This window comes from Ostrea edulis, chromosome 7 (assembly GCF_947568905.1).
Source record: "Ostrea edulis chromosome 7, xbOstEdul1.1, whole genome shotgun sequence".
NCBI lineage: Eukaryota > Metazoa > Mollusca > Bivalvia > Ostreida > Ostreidae > Ostrea > Ostrea edulis.
The window spans coordinates 66,212,907-66,232,229 of NC_079170.1; the positions used below are offsets into that span (position 1 = coordinate 66,212,907).

The 19,323-nt window shown below is 37.6% G+C and overlaps 1 protein-coding gene across 4 annotated transcripts in view; it reads left to right on the forward strand.

Moving 5' to 3' along the window:
• Nucleotides 1-7,514, forward strand: part of LOC130048432 (uncharacterized) — a 52,978-nt gene extending 45,464 nt beyond the window's left edge. For all 4 annotated transcript variants that reach the window (XM_056145132.1, XM_056145131.1, XM_056145133.1 and 1 more), the window contains one exon: nucleotides 2,772-7,514. In XM_056145132.1, coding sequence (XP_056001107.1) covers nucleotides 2,772-6,646 — 3,875 coding nt within the window. In that variant the 3' untranslated portion in view covers nucleotides 6,647-7,514. The remainder of the gene's footprint in view (nucleotides 1-2,771) is intronic.
• Nucleotides 7,515-19,323: the final 11,809 nt, after the last annotated feature.

The window sequence follows — 19,323 nt, forward strand, 5'->3', positions numbered from 1 at the left end:
ATCCTTCTTGTTACCAATGTAGTTTATTGATACTTGTCGTTTTTCGTGGTGTGTGTTATTTGTTTATGTAATATATGTCTCTTGATAAAGACGCGGGTTGCGTCGAAAATTTGAGTTTTAAATATCCAACAGTGTCGTGGCCTTTTCAGAGCTTTATAAATTTCTTAACTGGCCTTGTATCTTCTGAGATCCGACATTTTAAGAAATTAGGATGTGGTTGTTGGGTTTTGTTTATATATATATATATATATATATATATATATATATATATAAGTTCCAGCAACACCCGATACCTCAAAGTGTCGGATCCACAACAAGGATACAAGGTCAAATACAACAAATACAAAGGACTAAAATGACCAACGATTGTTGTTTCTTGTTCGTGTCGTTAGTCATTTTAGTGCTTTGTATAAATATATATAAATCTTAAAAATGTCTGCCTAATTTATACGTCTGCCTAACGCTGGTCTATAAATATTTTGCGTCCGCTGTATATATATATATATATATATATATATATATGTGTGTGTGTGTGTGTGTGTGTGTGTGTGCGGTTTCAAATGTCACACAGCTCTGCACAGAACGTTTATTTTCAATAATTATCAAAATGAAAGATGATTTTGACGACAGTCTATAAACGTTAAGAAGTAAAGCACAAAATTAAAGCTGCATTTTGTCAATTTGTACATACATAAATCTTTTTTCTCCATTATGCAAGATGAAGATATATATGTTGTATATACTCGTGAATTAAGAAATTAAAAGTTAAATACCATGTATCATTAGTCAAAATGTAATACATGTAGTATACCGAGATGCCGCACACATATTCATGAATTATGAAAACGTCAATGCAAGGTGAAGATAATGAACAGTGATTAATCTCATAACTCCTATAAGCAATACAAAGTAGATAGTTGGGCAAACACGGACCACTGGACACACCAGAGGTGGGATCATATGCCTAGGAGGAGTAAGCATCCCCTGTTGACCGGTCACACTCGCCGTGAGCACTATATCCTCATCGGGTAAACGGAGTTATCTGCAGTCAAAATCAGTGTGCCAAGAACGGCCTAAAGATTGGCATGACACACGTCAGACAGATTTGACCCAATGCGAGGTTGTATTGACGAAATAGATTGTTATAACGACCATAGAATTTGCGAAATGCTGACGTCAGTCGAGACTGTTGAAACCCCTGTACCATCAACGTGTTTGTCAGTAGCTTGTCTCGATTTAAAAACTGACTATAGGCAGAACAAGCTCTTGCATAATGAATCAGTTGAGATATATAAACACCATATGAAGGTGATAATGTAATATTGCTACAAATATGGAATATTTTTTTCTACTTTTCCATGTATGCATGTGTCTTTTTCTTCTGTTTGTGTATTATAGCTTCATGTATCAATGTCAAATTTCCGATCATTTAAGAGAAATATACATCCAGTACAAAAATGTATTCAGAACTAAAGAGCAGACTGTTCCTGAATCAGTTTTGTTTTATTATCTATTCATTGATATATTCTTGGCACACTGATTTTCACTACGGATAACTCCGTATACCTGATCAGGATATAGGGCTCATGGCGGGTGTGACCGGTCGACAGAGGATGCTTACTCCTCCTAGGCACCTGGTCCCACCCCGTGTGCTTCCAGGGGTCCGTCTTCGTCCAACTATCTATTTTGTATTGCTTAAGTTATAGGAGTTATGATATTGATCACTGTTCGTTATCTTCGCCGTTCTTGTAATATAATTAAACTATTACCTACCTGGTTATGAAATGAATACAATCCAAGGGTAAAATCCGAAACATTTCCAATAAGTAGACCATCTCGTGTCACTTTGCGCTCACTGTTTATTTTGCATCCAGCGTCCGCTCACCGTTCAACAAATTCTGCTCACCGTTTGCTCATTGTGCATTGAAGTGGGACAATAGAACATTTCATAGGAAGACTAACAATTATAGTATATTGACTAGCATGTCTTTTTAAATCTCCGATTTTACAGGTTTTTTGTGAAGTCGCGCACACTCAAGTAAGTACATTATGTAGGTGTCAAAGTGTGAGTAAAGAAGCTATCCAGTTTTAGCTATTGAAATACTACTTTGTCAATTTCCAGGAGCTTGACTTGGGATTGAAAATCGTCGTTCTCTTGTATACGACCCTTATAGCAGAGATACAGTTTCACAATAGGCATTAGCATTAAAGAATCCTCAAGGCTACGGTCAACTTTTTAAAAAGATGATTGTACTTCACCTAAAATACCTAAAGCTGATGATATATACTTGAGTTACAAAATTCTCAAATGTGATGTAAAAGGAGAAAAACAAACGAAACCAGGTTATATTATTGAAATACACGTATATAACACAATCTTAATCAGTGACCTAATGGGTACTAGTCCAATTGTTGTATTTTTATGTACTTCGTTCTAACACATCAGTCCCGTGGGGATACATGTTAGATTGGATTATTACTACCCCTTACTTGTCGTAATAGGTGCGTAAATGGGGCGGTCCTTCGGATGAGCCCGCAAAAACCAAGGTCCCGTGTCACAGCAGGTGTGGCACAATAACAATCCGTCTCTCGCTCAAAGGCCATAAGCACCGACAACATGCCTACATTTTGCAACACATCACTGACAATCGTGACATCTCCATATGGATGAAAATAATCTTGATATGGACATTAAACAATATTCAATCAATATAGTGTATAGTATGAAAGAACATGTCATCATTTATGTTCAGCTGATTCCTTAATTTCAGAACAAAACGATATTGATGTTCAGAAATGGAAAGAGGAAGACAAGCTTTACTATGAAACCCACAGCTTTCCGTCAATGATGGAAAAAGTGAGAAACCAACCTTACGTAACGTTTGTTGGTGTGCCTGGGTCCGGGAAATCTGCCACGGCTAACCACATCGCCCTCAAGCTCCAGGAGGAAGGTTACGAGGTTGTACCAACCAAAGACGTCAGGAAGATGGAGGACTATGGTGACCCCAGGAATCCACAGGTTTTTGTTATTGATGATGTGGTGGGTGTCTTTGGACTACAGAATACTAAATTAGATGTATTGAATAGTTGCAAAGAGAAAGTAACACAGCCTTGCATGGTTAAGTCTCGAACTTTGATAACATGTAGAGAGGCTGTGTTCAATGAGACACTACCTTACAAACCATTCCTCACCAAAGAAGAGACTGTGATTAAGTTACACAGTTCTGATCATGTATTAGATGACAATGACAAAAAACAGATTCTCCAGAAGTATGGTTTAAATGTTGATCTAATATCGCCTGCATTGCTGACATCAACATCTGACATGTTTCCCCTTCTCTGTAAATTGTTTTCAAAGGAAACAAAATTCCAAGCTCTGGGTTCAAAGTTTTTTCTGAATCCAGTCCCATGCATCATTGATGCACTTAATGATATGCAAAGACATAACAAACTGAATTATGCAACACTTGTTTTGTGTATGCTAAATGAAAGCAGGCTCTCAGAAAACATTTTAAAGGAGAGAAAAAATGAATATTTCATAAATATGAAAAATGACACTTTGGAAAATTGTGAATTAGAAAGACAGACTGATGCATTTAAGGTTATGGATGCTTTGTCAGCAATGGAGGGGATATACACAAAACAATGTTGTGCACAGTACACATTTATACATGACTCCATGTTTGAAATATGTGCTTATCAGTATGGCAAACAGTTTCCTGAACAAATATTGCTGTCTATGAGTAGTAGTTATATTGCTAATTATGTCAAACCACAGACAAGTGAACCAGGTATGGTTAACAGAGTGAAAGAGAAACATAGTGATTCTCAATCTATTGAGGGGGTTGGGAGTAACAATGATAGTGATGAGAGAGTGAAACGGAGTGATTCTCAATCTATTGAGGGTGATGAGAGTAGTGATGATGGTTATGGAAAAGACCAGGAGAGTGATGATAAAAACAGTGAGAGGGAGGAGTCGTTTGATCTGTGTATAAGGTTATGTGAAGATCAGTACCCACTGTTAGCAGAGAGATTGTACAGAGACATACAGAACATGGAACTGTATGATGTTTTCAGGAATCATGTGTTGAAACATCCCCAGGTATATCAGGTTTTTATTGGTGTGTTAGAGACAACATCATACACAGAATTGAAATCATTATTTCTGTCCAGTCTGGGAAATGTAGATAAGATAGTGAGTAAACGAAAGCCTGTGGTGGAGGAGAGTTTGGAGATGAGGGATTGGAGTGAGTCGGAGAGACAGAATGCGCTGGTGGATCAGAGGGAGAAACGAGGTAAGTGGTTGGGACAGGGGGTGCTGTTTGATTGGGGAAATAAACGAGATGATAGGAGACAAATATTATATGGACACACATGCAATGTGAGGGTGATCAGCTGGGTGATTTACTATGGACATTATCATATATTAAAGTACATAGTACAACAGACTGAACAACACAATGCAATAGATGAAGTATTTGAGATAACAGGGAGTTCTGCACATCAATCTAAATCTGGGAGATATACAGATAATAAACAACAAAGTGAATATAATAGGCTCACGGAAGCATGCAGATTACTCTTATTGAGTTGTTATAGTGGTGATGTACAGATAGTCAGAATTCTGCTTCCTGACTGTAAGAAAACAATAAATGGGATAGGTCGGATCAGTGAAGACACCTGCTGGTCTTGTCATTCACCTCTTACTGTTGCAAGTGAGGGAGGACATGAAAGTATAGTGAAGGAGCTATTGAAGGCGGGGGCTGATGTCAATATACAGAATATTGATGGAGATACACCACTGATTGCTGCATGCAGGAGGGGGCATTTTAGTATAGTGGAGGACCTGGTGAACGCGGGGGCTGATGTCAATCTAAAGGGTAGACGGTGGATTACACGGGAGATAGCTGATTTCAGACATTTTATTATAGTGGAGAAGCTACAATATATATATGGGAATACTCCACTGATAGCTGCATGTAAGGGAGGACATGTGAATATAGTGGAGAAGATGGTGAAGGCAGGGGCTGATTGCAATCTAGAGAGTAGACAAACGCATACACCACTGATAGCTGCATGTGAGAAAGGACATTTGAATATAGTGGAAGAGCTGGTAAACGCGGGGGCTGATGTCAATCTACAGAGTAGACAGGGGCATACACCACTAATAGCTGCATGTGAGATAGGACATTTGAGTATAGTGGAGGAGCTGGTGAAGGCGGGGGCTGATGGCAATCTAGAGAGTGGACAAGGGCATACACCACTGATAGCAGCATGTGAGAGAGGACATTTGAGTATAGTGGAGGAACTGGTGAAGTCAGGGGCTGATGTCAATCTACATACTACATCGGTGAATACACCACTGATAGCTGCATGTAAGGGAGGCCATGTGAGTATAGTGGAGGAACTGGTGAAGTCGGGGGCTGATGTAAATCAACAGGATATACATGGCTATACACAACTGATAGCTGCATGTAAGGGAGGACATATGAATATAGTGGAGGAACTGGTGAAAGCGGGGGCTAATGTCAATCTACAGGATAATGACTCGAATACACCACTGATAGCCGCATGTAAGGGAGGACATATGAATATAGTGGAGGAACTGGTGAAAGTGGGGGCTAATGCCAGTCTACAGGATAGATATGGGTATACACCACTGATATCTGCATGTGAGAGAGGGCATGTGAGTATAGTGGAGGAGCTGGTGAAGGCGGGGTTTGACGTCAATCTACAGGATACATGGGGGAATACACCACTGATAGCTGCATGTAAGAAAGGACATGTGAATGTGATGGAGAAGCTGGTGAATGCGGGGGCTGACGTCAATCTACAGGATACATGGGGGAATACACCACTGATAGCTGCATGTAAGAAAGGACATGCGAATGTGATGGAGGAGCTGGTGAAGGCGGGGGCTGATGTCAATCTACGGGATAGATATGGGTATACACCACTGATAGACGCAGTAAGAAGGGGTTCTTTTTCAAAAGTGAATTACTTTGTGGAGCATGAAGCTGTCTTGGTTGTTCAGATTGTGAACATGAATGTGTCAGCAGTATATAGAGCATTAATACTGAACGAATCGCTTATAATGAAATATCTCATAGCGGAACAAAATGAAAAAATTCCAGGTAAATTTAATGGAAATGTACACCTATTTAACTGTCTGGTGGACATCAGACGTGCTGGAGTTAAAACAGACAGTAGGGATGATTTGATGGTAACATACAGGAAAGTGTTGTGTATGGATAGACAGGGAGATTTGTGGGAGACAATCAGTGAGGGAGACTGTGATATACTGAGACGTCTGCTGTGTGTGGGTCTGGATGTCAATCAGTCGATACAATTGTATGATACTTACCATGATTACAAGTCTGATGTCAAACCTCTGTTGTATAAACTGATTGATGATAGTGTTATTGATAAAGTGGAGAAGGTGAGGATCCTGCTTGGGGCGGGGGCGGACGTAACTGTCAGGGTAAGGTATAAAGGGTTTGACCCTGTGTTAGACAGGGAGGGTCTATCTGTTTTAGAGATGACGAGGCGACTGGTGTGTAATTACAGTCATAATGGAAATTTGTATAAAAATACAAAAAGAGTGATGTGTGAGATAAAGAAACATGTCAGAAGACACTCTGTATAATCCCTGATATAATTATACAGGTGTGTTGTTACTGAGTACAAGAGATAAAGAAACATGTCAGAAGACACTTTGTATAGTCCCTGATAGAATTGTACAGAGATATTGTTACTGAGTACAAGAGAGTGATTTGTGAGATAAAGAAACATGTTACAATACATTCTGTATAGTCCCTGATAGAATTGTAGAGAGATGTTGTTACTGAGTACAAGAGAGTGGTGTGTGAGATAAAGAAGCAAGTCAGAAGACATTCTGTATAGTCCCTGATAGAATTGTACAGAGATGTTGTTACTAAGTACAAGAGAGCGATGTGTGAGATAAAGAAACATGTCAGAAGACACTCTGTATAGTCCCTGATAGAATTGTAGAGATATGTTGTTACTGCGTACAAGAGAGAGATTTGTGTGATAAAGAAACATGTCAGAAGAGACGATGTATAGTCAGTAGATGTACTGAAACCTGATATGTTACCGGTATATTTGATATAATTGAAGAGATGTTATTTTGTCAGTAGATGCACTGAGTATAAAGTCCGGTATGTTATTGGTATAATTGTACATAATGTTGTCTAATGAATTGTTCCGCATATCTCTCTCGTTAAATGTCTGCTTGTTGGTATACATTGATATAGTGTTAAACATAGTCTGTGATTATGTTAAAATCAGATAGATGTTTAATATTAAAGGTTCATGTAATAAACAGAATGTTCAATGCGATTATTGTCTAAACCAATGATTATAATTAGATGTACTTGTGTGCATTGCTTTATGTTTATGTACTATACATGTTTATTATCCATAAAATCAGTACCTAGTAGTAGTTTTTCTGGTACATAATATTGGACGATTGAAATAAATAATGAATTAAAGACTTTACCCGTGTGAATGATGATCAGCTCCCCTCTCCCGAAAAAAATAGTCCTAGTAGGATTGTTCTCCCTGTTGTTGGAGAGTCCTAGTAGGATTGTTCTCCCTGTTGTTGGAGAGTCCTAGTAGGATTGTTCTCCCTGTTGTTGGAGAGTCCTAGTAGGATTGTTCTCCCTGTTGTTGGAGAGTCCTAGTAGGATTGTTCGCCCTGTTGTTGGAGAGTCCTAGTAGGATTGTTCGCCCTGTTGTTGGAGAGTCCTAGTAGGATTGTTCGCCCTGTTGTTGGAGAGTCCTAGTAGGATTGTTCTCCCTGTTGTTGGAGAGTCCTATTAGGATTGTTCTCCCTGTTGTTGGAGAGTCCTAGTAGGATTGTTCGCCCTGTTGTTGGAGAGTCCTAGTAGGATTGTTCACCCTGTTGTTGAAGAGGGCTGGGAAAAGGGGGATTACTATCAATACATAAAGTCAGTATTGCATTGCCTTTTTGTATGACGCAAGAACACACCACCTAAACACGTCTGTACAAACACCTAGTCTTCATTGCCAGTATACATGTATATACAAGCTGTACTTTTTAATACTAAACATGGAAACTGCTATAGGGGGTGTACTAATTACCTATACTTGGGTATATTCTGTAATGTGGTTGGGTTTTTTATCAGGTAGAATGTGAGTAACATTCTATTAAAGCGGCTCTAACTAGACCCGTTCTTCTGGGGGAGAGGGTTGTTCCATTCCTTGGTTTGAAGTAATATTCCTCATCTGAGTATATTGAATATTTAACTTTTCCTTTGGATTTGTTCAATTCAGAAAATTTAAAAAGAGATACATATGGATTATAAGTCATATTAACAAAAACAACATTTTCCAATGAAGATAAAAAAGTAAACAAAATCTCTGAATTCAGATATGATATCTTGTACGTTTACAAAAGATCTAATGTACTCTATTTCAATTCCCCCTTGATACACAACTTTTTTTGGTCAGAATACAAATGCCTGCAGATATAACAATGAGAAAGATGGGTAAATAATCTGTGTCTGTTATGGTTTGAATCTTTTGAAGAATTAGATTCTTTATATCCGATAATTTTCCTCCTAGTCGTACTATTACATGAGATTCATAATCAAAATCAAATGGCTCTTTAAATTGTATACACTGGTCCAGTTTTGCCCCCCCCCCCTTGGAATCTGTACCAGTTATGATACGACGCATTTTCTACAAGAAAAGAATTAAAGCACATCAATACATCAGAAGATGCACTCTGTGATTATATGGACACTTTTGGTAATTTTGGTGAATAATGGAGAAAAATCATAATTCTTATAAGTAGAGATACATATAGCTGCAGGTTTGTAGCTGTTTGGGAAAATACTGGTACAGATAAGATTTGTAAATATAACTCACAATATTGACGTCAAATTCCAATTTCTTTTAAATAATCAAGAAGAGACAGTTATTTAATTCTATGAAATGGAGAATAACAATATCAAACAAGAAATTTGAAAATTATCACATTCAATGAACTATAATGACATCCCAAGAAAATCTGACTTTATAATGGACTAGTGTTATAGCTAAAGTTATTCAATTTAACAAGAGGCCCAAGGGCCTAGAATCGCTCTTCTGATAAATTGTACAACCTCACCATTTCTATTCTTAGCCTCTTAGTATTCTAAATCTTTAGTTAAATCCTAAGAATTCAAAAAAAGTAGGTCAATGTGACCTACTTTTTGGTTTACACATTTTGAGAACCCAAGAAATATCAACTGACAAAGTTTGATGATTTTAAGCCAATTAGTATCTGAATATTGAAATATAGCTGTCAAATTCCAATCGTAGGTCATGGTAACCTACTTTCCGGTCAGCGAACTCCGAACATGCAAGACCCATCAACTGACAAAGTTTGATGACTGTAGGTCAAATAGTATCTGAAATATATAAATATAGCTGTCCAATTCCAAAAGTAGGTCAAGGTGACCTACTTTTTGGTCAACACCCTTTGAACATGCAAGACGCATCAACTGACAAAGTTTGATGACTGTAGGTCAAATAGTATCTGAAATATATAAATATAGGTGTCCAATTCCAAAAGTAGGTCAAGTTGACCTACTTTTTGGTCGAAACCCTTCGAACATGCAAGACCCATCAACTGACAAAGTTTGATGACTGTAGGTCAAATAGTATTTGAAATATATAAATATAGCCGTCAAATTCCAAAAGTAGGTCAAGGTGACCTACTTTTTGGTCGACACACTCTATTGACTCAAGATGCATCAACTGTCAAAGTTTGATGATTGTAGGTCAATTAGTGACTGAAATATATAAATATAACTGTCAAATGCCAAAAGTAGGTCACGGTGACCTACTTTTTGGTCGATACACTCCGAAGACTCAAGATGCATCAACTGACAAAGTTTGATGATCCTAGGTTTTACAGTGCCCAAAATATGCATCTAAAATTGAAAATGTGAAATTTGAATAGCTGCAAAATTCAAAAAGTAGGTCACTGTGACCTACTTTTTTTATAAATATGTTTCAAGGCCTCAAGATGCATCAACTTACAAGATTTGATGATTCTAAACCTCTCGGTATTTGAAATAATAACTTAATATATATCTATAAATGATAAGCCATAAAATTCAGAAAGTAGGTCACGGTGACCTATTTTTCAGTTGACGCATTTCAAGGTCCCATGATCCACCAACTGACAAGTTTTGATGATCATGGGCTTCAAAGTGTCCAAGATATGCATCAAAATTAATTTTAAAATAAATACCTGCAAAATTCAAAAAGTAGGTCACCGTGACCTACTTTTGAAACAACTTGACACAAGGTCCTAAGATGCATCAACTGTCAAAATTTGATGATCCTAGTCCTTATAATGACTAAAATATCTAAGATTTAAGGAATTTAAAAAAAATTTAAATTTAGGTCAACTTTGAAGTGACCTTGAGACCATGCCCTTTGCCCCAGGGTAATGCCTTGAACAATTTTTAATCTACAACATATCCTCATCCTTATGTGTAAGTTTGGTGATAATCTGCCCTGTGGTTCTTGAGAAGAAGATTTTTTAGCAACCACTACTTTTTTTTGTATTTTCCTGATTATCTCCCCTTGTTAAAGGGTCACATCCCTTTATTTAGTATGTATGAAAGCCCTTGGGCCAATGATACCCTGTAACAAATTTGAAAAAAATTGGCCAAGGGATTCTTGAGTTATAGCCCTTTTTCTAAAAAGTTTACGCACACCGCACACCGCACACCGTACAAATGGCCATAGCATTAGCTCTTTGAGCCTTTGGCTCAGAAGAGCTAATAAATGTTAATTACAATGAAGATTAAATACTGAATGATAGTGTACTCTTATTAAGGATAACTGTGGAATCATTAAAGCGAAATTGCTACTTTGAACTCAGAGTTAGCGACTGACATGTCACCCACCACTTGAGTTCAAGTAACATTTCAACTGACTTATTATAGGGGATACTTGGTAACAGTTACTGTTTATTCTTTTTCCATTGAGTAATCAATGTTTGAAAAATTTGGTGTATCTAGCAAATGGGCATAGTTTGTTTTAGTTTTTTGAGAAAGTTTAAATATTCTATCAATTTCTTTTGATCGGGCCTTTGTTGTTTCCGTGTTGACTTGCAGGCAAAGTCGGTCTACATTTACAAGAATGTTGGAATTCCAAGCAAAATCAGGATCCTCTCCGTCCACACCAGTTGACTTTGCTCTAGAGAGTGTTACAAACAATGCTCCAGGATTTCTAGCTTCAAATGTTTTGTTACCTGGATGAATGACAATGTATCTGTTGGCCTCCCCTTTTCCTATGGTCATACCTTGGCATTTATTAATCGTGGTCCCCCAACCTAATCTAAGTGGAATATGTTTTATTTTACAACTATAAAAATGGCAATCAATTTTTCTTTCAACGGGAACAAATGGCACAAGTTTTGGATGACTTTTTAGAAATGGCGGACCAGTATACTTTGTAAACTCAACCATAACAACATCAGGAAGATTTCCACATGGAGTGTTATTATTGAAGTAGAGGATATCAACTACTTCCCCCATTGAACCATTGAAAAGGCCATATTTTACACAAAAGGACACATGTTTCTAAACTTTTTCAGCAAAATTAATTCTTTTTATGCTAAAACTACTTTAAATGTGTTTTAAATGAAATATCTTGCGTAGTTTTCTAGTTTGAAAGCGATGAAATTCAAATCTTGCGATATGCATATTTTCTTTCGCTAGTTTACGCGCCATTATGTGTGACGTCATATGCGTCCTCGGGTTTAAAAACATCTATTAGCCATTTCATAAGCAGATTAGATTTAATCACAACACAAAACCAATCATCACGTTAACGGCTTGCAAATAATAACGCATTAAGATGTTTTGTGCCGTGCTCGGGTGTACTAGTTATCGGTAGAAAGGATTTAGACTGAGTATTTTTCAATTTTTCGAAGGATTGTACGAGAAAAAAGACGTCGATAATTTGTTTTGTTGGAGCAAGAACTTTACCTTAAAAAACACACCCAGTCACCTGTTCAAAAACCGCTTGGACAGAGACCCTGATAAACTGCGAGAAAATGGATATATCGAAGCTATAAGCACTGGTAGGCCTATAGCATACATTCTGTTTTACTCTTCAAATTCAATACACACTCGGATCAACTGACCTTCACCTTGTAACAACATATATCGACGATACAATGTAATTTCTACCAACTGGTAGCTTTACGAAAAAAAATAAAGATACAAAATAATTGAACTTTTAATTATACAAATAATAGAATATAGTATTTCCTAACGTGAAATTGAATTATAAAAATAATTTCCTTATTGAACTCGTAGCATCTTGAGTGCGTCAGTATAACGCCGTGCTCCACTTTGTAATTCCTAATTCCTGTTTATTTTAGAGAAACAGCGCCAATTACAGATGTATAAAGGAATAACATCACCAAGCAGTCTGTAGACAGCGACCCATATAAACATTATTTACTCACAATATTGCCGATTTCATACACGCTTTACTCGCTATATTTGGGTATTTACATCGTTATATGTGTGCACTGGTGGCGAAAACATAATACTCGGAAAATTTGTCAACATCGATTTTTAAAATGTTGCCCATGGTAAATAAATTAGGCCCCTAAAAGTTGAGTTTTAATAATATCTCACAGTACTTTCACAATCCAAAGGGCGCATGTGACGTCTCTGTACCACGTGACTACCTGCCTAATTAACTAGACTTTTTGAAATCGGGGCTTAGATTTAAGTCTGTATTGTGGTTAATTATCGCAAAATTTCGGCGAACGAACTATTAGAATTAATTACTATGAGCATAAAGAAGACGAAATGCATGTAATGTTGTATACTTTGAAAACATTGGATGTGTCCTTTAAGGTTTACATTTAGTATATGACTTTTGCCCCTCTACATAAGAAGAGTGCTTGAAGAAGAATATTTGAAGAATCATTGGATGTCTTGGAATGTGACCTTGATCGACAGCTTGTAGTTTTGCAATAGGAGGTAATTGGTTTGTTTTCAATAGTTGTTGTTTACTATGGACCCACTCGTCTGAGTGTGTTGGAAATACAAAAAGACGGTTTTCTGACATTCTGTTCAATAGTGGTTGTCCATGACTTTTTAATGTGTCCCATTGAAAGTTTTGAAGCCACTTAGCTTGTTCAAGGGACAGTTTGTAGTCTCTCAGTGGCACCAAACTATCTGTTGCGTTTCATTTTGATTTTGACGGATACTATTTGAAAGTGTGATGGCCACATTTAATTCTTTCCACACAAGGGCATCATGAATGGATGCAGATTTGTTGCTTTTATAGTTGTAAACAGGAGAATCACAGACTGGGGGAAGCTGCACATCATCACCCAAGAAAACTACAACTGGTAGACCACCCCATGAAAGAGAAAGAGTTTATACCATAACGACACATGTATTCCATCCATCCAAGAGTACAGCAACCAACAAGAGAGCGTTCATCCACAAGTAAAACCACAACACCCTCACCATTGTTCTGACGTTTTGATAGTGTGTTCCCAACTGGAGGAGTCATTTCCTTGGCAGATTTTGGCCCTGTTGGTATTTGAATAAAGCTATGTATAGTTACACCTGAAATTAAGTTTGCACTAATTCCAGTAGGGAATAGAACTTGGACAGACTTATTAGATTGAAAGAGCTCCCTGAACCTGCTGTCCCAGCGAATAACATTCTGAGAGGTTCAAAATTAGAAACATTGTGTTTCTACTGAACCAGGGTATTTAAAACACGGTTATAAGCAAACATCAGGATCCAGTTGTATCAATATTTAATGTGACATTAAAGCCTCATTAAATTCAAAATATTTAATGTGACATTAAGTTCTGTTGTATCAAATATTTAATGAAGAGATCCTTTCATTAAACCTTCATTAAAATCGCTAGATTTAATGTACGTTCTAGGGCATCATTAATCGTTCATTAAATATGGCGAACAACTTAATGTTTGAGCATCTTGGAAGAAGAAGAAGGAATCGCATATTTCGCGATCGGTTCAGTATATGTGATATGTCAGAAATTCGGGCTAGATATCGGTTTTCGAAAGAATCCATACAATTTATTTGTGACTTACTGCATCCCAGGATCGGCAACAAGACGAGGAGATCGCAGGTTCTAAGTACGGAGATACAGGTACAATATTTTGCTCCTTAGCATAAACAATTCATATATTCAGTCACAAAAACATATGAAGTGGATTTACCCTATTTTGTTTACAATCTTCCCAAAATGACGTCACTTACTACGTCGTAGATATGAGTCACTTAGATCTAGTAGCACTTGGCCACCGGGCGCGGCGCCTTTTCTTACAAAAATGAATCCTTTATTTCTTCTAAAACTATGTCAAAAACTCTAAACATATTTCATAAGAAATCGCTCTCTCTCTCTCTCTCTCTCTCTCTCTCTCTCTCTCTCTCTCTCTCTCTCTCTCTCTCTCTCTCTCTCAGATTTCATATTTTTCAATCATGATTTTTTATTAAAAATGTGTGTGTGTGTGTGTGTGTGTGTGTGTGTGTAGCAAGTAAAACACAAAAGTTTACTCATTTTACGACACTACATTGTATATACCCAAGCGATATATAAGTCCCTGTGACATATAGGCCTAGGTACCCAAGCAACTTCGTCACGGTACAAGCCAAATATGAGAGACATATAGTTCAATTAAATAACTATCAATCCTCATTTGTCAAATTCAATTCCATTTTAAGTTTCTTGTTCATTAGTTTGTAGTACAGAGTTTGTTCGTCAAGTTTGTTCTTCTGCTTTACCAAGACCTCGTACTGCATGCGAGTCACATCCTCTGGATTGATCTTCTTGCGATGTGTAGTACAAGCGCTTGCTCTTTCCGAAGTGCCTGGTCTGCAATAGAAACGTAGAAAACTACATGCATAGATATAATATATTATAAACAGATAGATAGTTATCTTTGATGTGGCTCTAGTATTTGTATTATTAACCAACGGGGTAAAATTCATTCAGAGTAAAAACGAGGGTCGGATAGGGACGTTAGTAAAGAAAAAGAACAAGAGGCCCATGGGCCACATCGCTCACCTGAGTCACCTTGGCCCATATCAGAAGACTTTCCATATATATTTGCATGTAAAACCTTGGTCCCTATTATGGCCCAAACTACCCTTTGCAAACTTGAATCTACACTATGTCAGAAAGCTTTCATGTAAATGTCAACTTCTTTGGTCCAATGGTTCTTTTAAAGCTTTTTTCTATATTTGTATGTAAAACTTTGACCCCCCTCCCACTTGTGGCCCCATCCTACCCCCCGGGGACCATGATTTGAACAAACTTGAATCTGTACTATGTCAGAAAGTTTTCTTGTAAATATCAGCTTTTCTGACTCAGTGGTTATTGAGAAAAAGATTTTAACTATATATTTGTATGTAAAACTTTGATCCCCCTTGTGGCCCCATCCTACCCCCGGAGCCCATGATTTGAAGAAACTTGAATCTGCACTATGTCAGAAAGTTTTCATGTAAAAATCAGCTTTTCTGGCTCAGTGGTTCTTGAGAAGAAGATTTTTCCTATATATTTGTATGTAAAACTTTGATCCCCTATTGTGGCCCCATCCAACCCCCGGAGCCCATGATTTGAACAAACTTGAATCTGCACTATGTCAGGAAGCTTTCATGTAAATCTCAGCTTTTCTGGCTTAGTGGTTCTTGAGAAGTAGATTTTTAAAGTTTTTCCCTATATATTTGTGTGTAAAACTTTGATCCCCCCTTGGGGCCCCATCTTATCACCGGGGGCCATGATTTGAACAAACTTGAATCTGCACTATGTCAGAATGTTTTCATGTAAAAATCAGCTTTTCTGGCTTAGTGGTTCTTGAGAAGAAGATTTTTAAATGACCCAATCCTATTTTTGCATTTTTGTGATTATCTCCCCTTTGAAAGGGACATGGTCCTTCATTTGAACAAACTTGAAAGCCCTTCACCCAAGGATGCTTTTGGCCAAGTTAGGTTGAAATTGGGAAAGTGGTTCTGGAGAAGAAGTCGAAAATGTGAAAAGTTTACAGACAGACGGACAGACAGACAGACGGACGCCGGACAAAATGTGATCAGAATAGCTCACTTGAACCTTCGGTTCAGGTGAGCTAAAAAAGAAAGAAAGAAAGGGGTACCTTTGGGATGTAGACGCTGGCTCTTCCGTTTCAAGTTCTAATGCAGTCCTGCGAAGTACATGATGCGTCGGAGTCCTTGGTGACGAAAACATGGTTGACGTCAACCTCTAATACTTGTCCGTTATTGTCATGTTGAGGTACATGTATAAGCAAATCAGATAGGAGGGACACAGTCTTAGGAGAATCTATTAACTCCATGTTTCCATCACCTATTTCATTATGTGAAACAAAATTTTATATCATTGATATCAATACATTAGATTTGAATAGCTATTTGTGTAGATACATTTTTTTCCTGTGTGTATCTCTGACTGTTTTGCATTAGAGTACACGGTGGTACTTACATGTAATACAAATAAGTATCATCATGTTCAATATGTCTCATGTACATGTATGAACATTGCTCATACTAATAGTGCATATTTTGCTCTTGTTTTGTTCTTTTCTTTTTATCATCATAATTTATTTTTTTTATAAAATGTTAACAATCCTGTATGCTGTATGTCCGAGAGGCCTTAATTTGGAAATAAATCATATTCATAGTTCCGTGGGGATCCGGATTAGAATAGGTCCTCAGTACCCCTTGCTTCTCGTAGAAGGCGATTAAATGGGGCGGTCCTTTGGATGATACCTAAAAAAAAAAACAGAGGTCCAGTGTCACAGCAGGTGCATGGCACGATAAAGACCCCTTCCTACTCAAAGGCCATTAGCGCCGAGCATAGGCTTAACTTTTGCAGCCCTTCACCGGCAGTGGTGACGTCTCCATACGAGTGAAATATTCTCGAGAGGGACTTTAAACAATAATCAATCAATCTTGTGGTCCATTTTGTTTACGTTGACTTGATGTACAGAAAATTGTGTTTAAAAAGAGTATAATGAACACTTTTTGAGGGTGGACCCCCCTTTGAAAAAGTCCCCCTCCCTTTTTAAAAAATTCTTGGATCCGCTTCTGCCAAGTGTTAATTCATTGTACAAAATTATGTCGCACAACACATGTTTGCATACATGTATTTAATCAGTATAAATAATGATGACGATAATTCAATGCAGGCCTGTTTTAAAACTGTGTGACATGCGTATGTGGCGTCTCTAACAATGACGTCACTTTCATTCATGAGCCAGAAATGCGGGAATGTAAAGGTCGAATGTAAAATTGAATATAAAGCACATGGAAAGCAAGGAATGGTATCTGCTGTGATATTTCAATTCCTTTGTCTTATAACACTACCTGCCTAAATAGATACAATCATGGAAAAATGCTTTATGTGATTTTGAAATGTGCCGTCACATCATCAAGGATTATGAAAATTCGGAGGGGCTCTACCATTCAACTATATACAAAATATCGGGTGGATTCTTTTTTATCAGATAAGGTAAGTTCTCAAGAGTAACGCCATGCACATGAAAGAGTGTGTCGCGTTGTAGGCTTTTGTTGTACGTATACATACATAGTGTGTTTATGCACAGGCACCTGAATTTCTGTCAATAAGTCGCTCAATAAAGCCAAAGATCGAAAAATCCTACTCCTCTATGTATAAATACATACACAATTTATATATAGAGTGGGTGGGATTTTTCGACCTTTGGCTTTATTGAGCGACTTCATATTGACAGAGATGTATATATAATAGAGGGGGTAGGATTTTTCGATCTTTGGCTTTATTGAGCGATGTATTGACAGAAATTCAGGTGCCTGTGGTTTATGACTGTTTTCTCGTGTTATGTTACTTACCATAAGACTGGGTTTCGAAACCTGACCGTCCATTGAAGGATGGTGAGTCCTTGAATAAATCCACGATTTTCTCATTGACCACGGACAAGGGTTTTGCCATCGGACCACCCCCTGTCTTACGTTGGCTTATTTTAGCATCGCTAAATTCACGTTTAGCAGACTGATGCATGTTGGTCCATTTTGTTTTGATCTCTTTAACCGATCTGCAAGCAACACCAAGAGCGTTTAATTGGTCGGTTATGCTCTACCACACAGCCTTCTTCTTTTCATTCGTCAGTGTGTTGCTGAATTTGCTATTTATAATGGCTATATTTTTTTCCACTAGCTCAGTCAGAAGCTGAATTTCACTACTGTCGAAATTTTTCCCACGATTTCTGTTGCTTTTTTCTTTTTGGTTGACAGACATTTCGTACGTTATAATTGAAAGCACGTAAACAAAAGATATGCAGACGATGTAAATAGACAAGAAGTAAACATTACGCTGCATTATGGGATTGGTGTCATTTAATGAGATATTAATGTCACATTAACCAATGTGAGTTTAATAAAGGTTTTATACAACGGTATTTGATGAATCAATTAACTAATGTCACATTAAGGATTTGATAACTTATTAGGGTTAATGTCACATTAAATTTAATGAATCGTTGATACAACCGGGTCCTGTTCTTTATTCAAGGATAAGTGTGACACATCGGGGATATTCAGAGAACTGGTTGTCAAATCTTCGGCATTCAAATTTTCTAAAAACTTCAGACTTCTGTCTACAGGGTATGATATCTTCTCTGAACTCCAATCATATTCAGGTCCTCCATCATCATAAATAAAGTCAGAGTCATCAATTTGAAAATCTGGATTTGGAGCCAAAAGATCCATCCAATCAGGCTGTTCTACCTGGGAGTGTTCTATTTGGTCTTCATCATCTTTTGGATCAGGGTCTTCATATCGCCTAGCTCTTTCAATGTCTGCATGGATGAAATTTGGACATATATCAGAGGAAAGGAATTCTTCAAATGTATCTCTCCATGTGTGGTGGCTTTGTTTCACTTCCTCAATTGTTCTCCAGTTTGGTTAATGCAGCAGCATCATGGTGCGGCAATATTCATCTGGCAGTGACCATGTTGCTTTCTGATATTACAGGGACCTTCCCAGACTTGCAAATGAATTGATACCATGAACTCTTGTCATTCTCAGGTCTTTGAAGATACTTGTCAAGGGGAGTGTGTTTTGTAACTGTGGAGCCATTTTTTTCCAGAACCCTGGAACCAGTGAGACTTACTGACTGAAATTGGCGACTGCATCGAAAGAGGGGAACCATGGATAATTCAAAGGAAGCCTAAACACTAGAAATATCACGTTTAATTGTGTTCATTAAAAGCTCTGTACAGA